This window comes from Vespula vulgaris, chromosome 20 (assembly GCF_905475345.1).
Source record: "Vespula vulgaris chromosome 20, iyVesVulg1.1, whole genome shotgun sequence".
Classification (NCBI taxonomy): domain Eukaryota; kingdom Metazoa; phylum Arthropoda; class Insecta; order Hymenoptera; family Vespidae; genus Vespula; species Vespula vulgaris.
In genome coordinates, this window is record NC_066605.1 from 670,364 (window position 1) to 679,071 (window position 8,708).

An 8,708-nucleotide genomic window follows, 5' to 3' on the forward strand; every position below is an offset into this window, starting at 1 on the left:
CACTTTTATAGACATATTCAACCGTTTGACCTTCTTCCTTATAAATAAGCGGATAACGCATTCTGTTGGTAATAATTGTATTTAGTTAACGTATAGGAACATGTGTCATTGTAACTCCTGTGATCAACTTGTTTGTTATATAAGTATAGAGATATGCATTTATTATATAGTAGATAAATAGAAATAAATATTTGTATGTATAGCTGATAAGACTGTATATATATTATGTTTAACTCAATAACGTTCACTTATATAATAATCATATCACATCTATATATAGTTTAATACGTTCGTGCATACTTTATTAAGTTGAATCTGTGTGTAAAAACTCATTTTGTATTATACATAGTACAATTGTTATTACACGTAATTTTTTTCACACTCGTATATACCTCCATATTGTTTAATGTTTTCATTGTTAATGTTGAAATCTCGATGAATATATTTTGCTTCGATAAATTAAGGAAGTTCAATAGGCTAAATTGATTCAAAAGTTATAATAATGTAAATTAATGGTAATATATGCAAAACGTGGTTAAGAAGACTTACGTTAAAGTATGTACTTGAACAATTTAATATATTATTTCGTTCTTTATAGATAGCTATATCCAAGTATTTGTCGGAGTTTTAGAAAAGTTAGACGCATTTTAAGATAAACTGTATTCTTCTTTGGCAAACGTAGTACATTGTTAATGATGTTTCGCCTTCAAACTAAATGTTTTTCTTTGTGTGGTGATACACGTATAATTTCAAATATAAAATATTTTCCTAGATGTTCATATTATTCGAATACAGATATCAAAGGTAAGTGAAGAAAAATTTAGATCGTTTAACAAAGAGATTAATTAACGAATTTTAAAATATGGTATAGTAATATTTTACAATGATTTTAGATCAATCAACTTCTTCAAAATTATTTATTATTCAGAAAAGAAAGAAATCTATTTATCAAGTAATTGACAAACAACATGCTTATCATTATCATCCCAGTAATAAGCCATTGAGAGATGAGACAATCGGTCAATTGTTAGAAGAAGCTGCAAAAAAATGGTCTAATCACGAGTGCATAGTTTCTCATCATCAAAACATACGATTAACTTTTTCCGATGTGCTTCTTCGTGTTGATAAATTAGCAGCTGGAATGAAGAAATTAGGTTTCCAGAAAGGCGATAGAATTGGCATATTTGGTCCGAACGATATCGAGTGGTTTATTACATTTCTTTGTGCCACTAGATTGGGTCTTATTACTGTTGCAATCAATTCGGCTTATCAACGAGATGAATTAATTTATTGTTTACAAAAAGTTGGAGCCAAAGGCATCGTCTTACCTGCTAAATTTAAAACACAAAATTACGTGAACATGGCCTTGAGCGCCAAAGAATTTTGTCCCGACTTGGAGCATATCATTGTATGGTCAAAGGATCACGTAACGTACGAAAAGAAGTTCATGATTATTAGAATTTGTAGTTGACGTTTTCTTCTTTCATGACATTTTGTAGAGACTTTATGTATATATTGATGAATATCGCATGAGCTATCAGCTTTGTTTGTAATCGCTTTGCTACATTGAAAATTAAGTTCGTACTTAAGATTACACGTGTTTGAAGATATTTTTATCTTCTTCTTACTTTCATTTTAATCAGAAATCAATTGAAAAATTAATATCGACGAGACATCAATCGATTAGAGCAGAAGTTCCTAAAGTCTGAGTCTCGTTAAATAATGAAATATCGAAAGTAATTAAAAAATTTTGTCGAAATTTTTTATTGAAAATAATCGGATGTACAATTCGAAGTTGATTCAGTTAAAAGGATTGCATGGGAATTATTATGTTTGTCTAGTTTTTTTGTTGAGTTCGCAGATCTATCATATCTCATATTGTTTATCAATAAGTTCTCGATAGCAATTACTGGATTGCGAAATATAATTTTTAAAAGTGGATCGTTATCCATAAAAGTTTGAGAGATCTCTAAATTAGAACATAATACGTATCTAATGTAGGAGATTATATTTATCAATTGTTAATCTTTTCTGACTTTGAGATTTTCTTTCAATAATTCTCAATCTTTATTCGATTTAATTTTTAATCACGTTTGTTCGTTCAGCAGTTTAATCGATGAAATCTGCAAATAGAATAGATATGTAATTAGGTTAATGAGATAGAGAAAAAATTTTCTTCGATCGATCTCAATAGCGACGAAAATGTCAACGTCATGTTTGCAATCGATCACTTTCTCGTTTTTCAGTGGTACCCGCCGTTTCGTAGACGTACAATCTTTAGCAAGCAAAATCGAGGTTGAAGCTGTCTCTGCGGAACAAGGTAATGTCTCCTCTTACGACGCCTGTAACATACAGTTTACTTCCGGAACGACTGGAAAACCGAAAGCTACCTTACTGTCTCATAGATCCTTGGTGAATAACAGTGAACAGGTAAGGATAGATCGTTCTATGAATTTGATTATACGAATATGAAAGAATAACTATACAATAAGAATTTTATTATTTTATTTCGCTTGATCAAGAGGAGTCATTTATCGTAAAAGAATTTTTCCAAGTTTTTTTTTTTTTCTGAATGAAAAGTCTTCTTACTCGTGATATTTTTCTAATTTCCTAAATCTTTTCTATGCCATTAAAGGCAGTGAACAGAAGAGAGTTACAACTGGGCCACAAAAGTTGTTTAAACGTTCCGTTATTCCACGCATTTGGACTTATTTTTGGGCAAATAAGTGGCATACTTTCAGGTTGTACGACGATTTTAGAATCACGTTCGTTTGATCCTGTTAAGTCTTTACAAGTTATGGTCGAAGAAAAATGCAACGTGACTTATGGAACTCCAACAATGTGGGTAAGACAATCTTTCTAATCGTTTTACGATCTTTCTAATCCCATTTACATGCTGAAATTCTACCATTTATTGTGTTCTTATCATTTAGATAAACTTGATAGATACTCAACAACTATTACGTTTGCCTATACAAGCTCGTATGGGTGTAATCGGTGGTGCATCTATACCTTGTGAACTCTACAAACGTATTAAGGATGTCCTTGGTATCGATGATATGAAGGTATAATTAATATATTAACGACATTTTATGATATTACGTCACTTGTTATTTGTGCGTTATTACGCATTCGGTTAATTTCTATAATTAGTTTGGCAAGATATGATTAAATGTTATTTTATCTCATTTTTTATTTTATTATTCTCGTTATATCAAATTACGAAAGACACGAGATTATGCCAAAGCAAAGATAAGTCCTTCTCCTTCGAGAGAAAGAGAGAGAGAGAGAGAGAGAAAGGAGAAAGGGACAGAAAAGTCGACGACCCGAGTGGCTCGTTGTTATCTATGCACATATCTTTGTAGCAAGCCCTCGGTTCGTATGCATAAAAGCTAGTCTAAGGAGGAATATCGCCTCGCCTTTTGCTACGATCGATATGTAGAGCTTTCTTTGCAAAATGTATTTTTGGACTAAGCCGATTTGAAAAGTGGATTAATCCATTACGATTATTGCTTTCTGAGAATTAAAAGTGATTAAGTGCTGTTGCAATAACTCATATTTTTTTCACAATATATTTTATCGTCCTAGATTTTTAATCGTAATTAATTTACATTCATTTTTATTTCAATAGTTTCTTTTTATTTATTTATTTATTTATTTTTTTTTTAGATAATTTATGGGCTCACTGAACTTACAGGAGTTACTTTTCAAAGTTTACCTGGAGAAGATAAGATATTAACTCAAAACACGGTGGGATATGCATCAGATAATGTCGAAGTTATGGTAAATTGTTTCTATTGTGGTAATTATTTTTGTAAATGTTTGATTTTTCTCTCTAACTATTTTCTTTCTACGAGAATAGGTCGTTAATGAAAAGGGTGATCCAGTACCATTTGGATCACCAGGTGAACTTTGGGTACGTGGTTATAGTTCTATGATTTGTTATTATAATGATCCCGAAAATACTAAAAAGACTTTGACCGAGGATGGCTGGTTGAAGACTGGTGACCAATTTATTTTACAATCTAATGGATATGGTCAGATCGTAGGAAGAATAAAGGATATTATTATTCGCGGAGGAGAAAATATTTTCCCTAGGGTAATTATTTATATAATAATATGTATTATATATCTACATACATGTGCATATCGGTACTGTGCGAATTAGTTTTACCTGCTAATTTCTTTTAATTTTATTAACGTAAAGAGATAGTGATAATAGCGTGTTAATTTTATTTTTATTTAACAATTTCATTATCGTTACGAGCGAAATGTATCTAAAATTTTTACTAATCCCAACTGTAATTAATAATTATTTAGGAGATCGAAGACTTTTTAATTACTCATCCAAGTATAGCAGAAGCTCACTGCGTAGGAGTTTATGACGAAATATTTGGAGAAGAAATTTGCGCATGTATTCGTCTTTTTAAAGGTACGAGTTTAAGCAAAGAGGAATTAAAAGCATATTGCAAAGGGAAAATAGCACATTTTAAAATACCAAGATACGTTGTCTTCGTCGAAAAATATCCGAAAACTATAAGTGGAAAAATACAAAAGGCTAAACTTAAAGAGGAATTAGAAAGTAAAGGTGTTATATCTTCCACACCTAAATAAAAAAAAAAACAACATTTAAATATTTATTTTTATATGAAGTAACGAGAATATTTCATTAAAGCAAATTAAAAATTTTTTTTTCCTCTCCTTTCACCTTTCAATAATATTAATAATAAACGCGGCAAAGTTTGAAATATCGATATAGAGATTAAACGATTATCGATTTTATCGAAAGAAGGTATCGCAAGATGCCGCAAGGTTGTAGACCAGTCGTATGTTTAGCGTCCCTCCAGAATGAGAATTGTGAGCAAGAAGCAGATAAATAATTTTTACATTTTTTTTATATAATTAATAAAAATTCGTAATGGCCGAATATCTGGCATCGATCTTTGGTACAGAAAAGGATAAGTAAGTTTGAAGTTGATTAAATTTTGTATGATTTATAAGAAAGTGATACGACTTAACCTCCATTGGATACATTTTGTACGCAGGGTAAATTGTTCGTTTTATTTCAAAATTGGTGCTTGTCGACACGGAGATAGATGTTCACGTATTCATAACAAGCCAACATTCAGTCAGGTAAAATAATGATAAATTATAAGTATTATTACCAGTAGTATCGTTCTTAAAACTTATACGTATCAATATGTGTTTATTAGACGTGTCTACTACAGAATCTCTATGTCAATCCACAAAATTCTGCTAAAAGTGCGGATGGTTCTCATTGTAAGTATGATATGTTTATATATTTGATAATTATTATAATTTTTTTGTTTTTATTTTTAGTGGTCGCGAATGTATCGGATGAAGAAATGCAAGAACATTACGACAATTTCTTCGAAGACGTGTTTGTCGAATGTGAGGATAAATATGGAGAAATCGAGGAAATGAATGTTTGCGACAATTTAGGTGATCATCTGGTAGGGAATGTTTACATTAAATTTCGTAGAGAAGAAGACGCGGAGAGAGCAGTTAACGATCTAAATAATCGTTGGTTTGGTGGTAGACCAGTTTATGCAGAATTATCTCCCGTCACCGATTTTCGAGAAGCTTGCTGTCGCCAATACGAAATGGGGTAATAATATAAAAGAGTACACATTTTATATATAGCTAATATGTTTGTTATAAATGCAAATCTAATCGGTCATTGAATTTTCAGCGAATGCACTCGGTCTGGATTTTGTAATTTCATGCATTTGAAACCCATTTCAAGGGAACTTCGTCGATACTTGTACAGTCGTAAAAAAGGAGGAAAAATTCGATCTAGATCTCGTTCTCGGTCTCGGGGACGCGATCGTAAACGTAGATCTCGATCTCGTGACAGAAGATCCAGATCGAAGGATCGTAAAAGACGAGACGATAAAGGCAGGGACGGACGATCTGGACGTTACTAATAATTATTCTCTAATAAGTTTTACATACATAATACGTGCATTTAATTCAAACTCTTGATCATTATCAAGTATCTATATTACATAGTGTGCAAGTTTCAATCGATCCTTGCGACCATGTAAATTTGACCAAATGAAACAAAAAGATTTCTGAATATATTAAATATTGTAGAGGAAGCAACGCGATAATTTAGACTATTGTTTTTATATTTTTTATTGAAGGATAGTAATCTTGTAGGTAAGAAAAGGGTTTTATGTTAATACTAAATAATATGTCAATGGAACATGTAGTAATAATCAATGGAACATATAGTACATTATTATAGTTACAAATATTAATCATAAGCTTTTGGCGTGAATTGTATATTATTAATTGTGCAATGTTGCTAAAGATACGCACAATTTTGTTTATACTTTTGTAGAAAGGGAAGATCACGCAATACGATCAAATTCTGATACGAAAATATTGCATTTGTATTTCATGAATTACCGTAAAGAAACAGTCATTATCGACGATTAATACCGACGATGAGGTAGTTGGAGGAAAGCGTTTGTGGCGCCACCTGAAGAACATTCCTGGAAACTTCTTAATAAGTTACAATTTTTTACTCTATATTGTCGATAGTTTATCGATTGCAGAATTATCGACAGTTATCGGCTTGATACCGACTTACCGTCGTTATATAAGCGTTATCGTGTCAAAGTTTTTATCGAAATTTCATTGATTCACGATGCGGAAGATGCACGAGTTCCGCGAAGTGGACGTATCTTCGATATCGTCACTCAATGGCAACCTTTAGGCGCGACAAAGGGATGATGCTCCGAAACGCGAGATGGTAGCACCAAGTTTTATCCCTTTAAACTAATATTTATCTAATAGAGATTTATGTTACCTAAACGAAATTACGATATCGGCGGTATAATTATTGTAATATTATTTTGTCTTCGATATAATTCATCGGCTCGATCGTTTCAAGTTTTATAAGAAGATTCGAAGAAGAGGATCGAAATCGATATATCCGGGCACGTGTTTTCAGGTAGATCTAATTGGCCCGGAGGGTTTCAGAGCAATGTGGACCATTTCAGCGTCGGGCTGTGCATCGAACAGCCGTGCATTACCGCGGCAGATGGTGCTCGTCGTGATTGCAGCTGCTCTCAGAAGAACACCTGCCGTGGCCGTTCTCTCTGCCAACTATCGAGATGCACCGTATCACTGTCAGTCCTTTCCGACCTCCCCTTTCCCTTCTCTTCCATTTCTCTATCTTCTTGCGTTCTCCGTCTGTCGGATCCACGCAGTATTAGGTACGTTCATTTTACTATCTATCTTGGATCACTTAACTCGGAATTGCTCTAATAGATTATTGCTGTAAATTATTATCGAAGGATAATCGTTAAAGAGAAAAAGATCTTTTCCATTCGTTTTCAAGTACTTTTCTTTCTCCCTTATTTTTTCATTTTTAGACGAGTACTATAGTTTTCATTTCGACGCAGACGTATATATCTTTGTTAGCCCAATACGGCTTACAAACGATGTCGGTGGATTTTTACACGCAGCTAATATCGATTCATAAAACTTCCTAGCGCCGGTAATCTCCACGCTGATATCTGTTTTACGATCCGTCTGCGATATAGCAATGGTCATAAAGCATCGAGTCGATCGATCGCAATGATTGGAAGTCATAAGCGAACGAATTTCATTGGGTCGATTCCGATAGGTGCAATGAAATTTCTAGTAGTAATCTCATATTTATGTTTTCATTAATATTACTTCGCGTATAATTATTGTATAATGATACATTATAAAAGAGGATCGATCAATTAAAGGGAGGGAAAAATCGGGATGAAAAAAAAAAGAACAAAACGACGATACTTTTTCTGTTCGTCGAAGCAAAAACGACGAGGGAAGGGAAGAGATGAGGATGAAAATGAAGGGAGGGGAAGGGATGCAATGTTGCTCGGTAACCGGCCCACCCAAAGACCATAATTAATCCTGGCGATCTGCCAGAGAATCGAATCGTGGAAGAGCTTTGCTTGCTCTCGTTCGAAAAAAATTTTAGGAGGAAAAATACGTCGGGAGAAAATTGCACGAGTTAGGACGGACACTTTTGACCATGATTTCCCTCGTCGAGGAATGACGAGCTAACGAGCTATCAAACGTCAAACGTCAAACGTCAAACGTCAAACGTCAAATGTATCGAAAGCTAACGTTATTGACTTCCTCCTTTTTTCTCTTTCTTCTCCCATCATCTCATTAACTTCGAATTTGGCACGATGTGACGTCATTATCGAATAATTAATATTAATCATAATGTAGTACGTGGCATAAATATGGAATTATCTGTGTATGCGTGTATGCGTGGGGGTGATGTGTGTATACATACAGAGAGAGAGGTAGTTAAAAAAGAAAAAAAACCGAGAGAGAGAGAGAGAGATAGAGTTTTTCAAAGCAGACTCTATGAGAGAAGTTGTTCATTCGAAAACAAAGAGGAAAAAGGAAAAAAATATGCTCCGCAGCAGCCATTTAATCGCGAAACGTGAATGTCGGTACATAGCAAAGAGAAAAAGAGAGAGAGAGAGAGAGAGGGAGGGAGGGAGGGAAGGTGAAAAGCCTGATTGAATCCTGGCTATGCGTGTGTAAAGCAGGTATCCGTTTGTTTTCTCGAATTTGGTGGAGTATCCTTTTGATCGGTTACTTTTGGCCATCGATCGATCATAGAGAGAATCCATTAAAAAAATGAAACTTGTTACTTTCGTACATTTTGC

At 33.5% G+C, this 8,708-nt stretch overlaps 2 protein-coding genes across 6 annotated transcripts; both read left to right on the forward strand.

The window, feature by feature from the left end:
- Positions 1-86: 86 nt before the first annotated feature.
- LOC127071035 (medium-chain acyl-CoA ligase ACSF2, mitochondrial) lies at positions 87-4,688 on the forward strand. Of its 4 annotated transcripts, none has more exons than XM_051009822.1 (9): positions 87-143; positions 599-804; positions 894-1,431; positions 2,247-2,430; positions 2,636-2,845; positions 2,934-3,065; positions 3,670-3,783; positions 3,863-4,099; positions 4,321-4,688. In XM_051009822.1, the coding sequence occupies exons 2-9, from the start codon at positions 693-695 to the stop codon at positions 4,612-4,614; spliced, it is 1,821 nt and encodes a 606-aa protein (XP_050865779.1). In that variant the 5' UTR covers positions 87-143; positions 599-692; the 3' UTR covers positions 4,615-4,688. The 4 variants fall into 4 exon arrangements, with proteins under 4 accessions (XP_050865779.1, XP_050865780.1, XP_050865776.1 ...); XM_051009823.1 differs by having other exon boundaries at positions 111-193; XM_051009819.1 differs by lacking the exon at positions 87-143 and adding an exon at positions 290-515.
- Positions 4,689-4,797: 109 nt separating this feature from the next.
- Positions 4,798-6,409, forward strand: LOC127071040 (splicing factor U2af 38 kDa subunit-like). 2 transcript variants are annotated; one of them, XM_051009831.1, is made up of 5 exons: positions 4,798-4,962; positions 5,046-5,133; positions 5,214-5,280; positions 5,341-5,629; positions 5,714-6,409. In XM_051009831.1, exons 1-5 carry the CDS (start codon positions 4,919-4,921, stop codon positions 5,946-5,948), a joined length of 723 nt encoding a protein of 240 aa, XP_050865788.1. In that variant the 5' UTR covers positions 4,798-4,918; the 3' UTR covers positions 5,949-6,409. The 2 variants fall into 2 exon arrangements, with proteins under 2 accessions (XP_050865788.1, XP_050865787.1); XM_051009830.1 differs by having other exon boundaries at positions 5,214-5,629.
- The last annotated feature ends 2,299 nt before the right edge of the window (positions 6,410-8,708 follow it).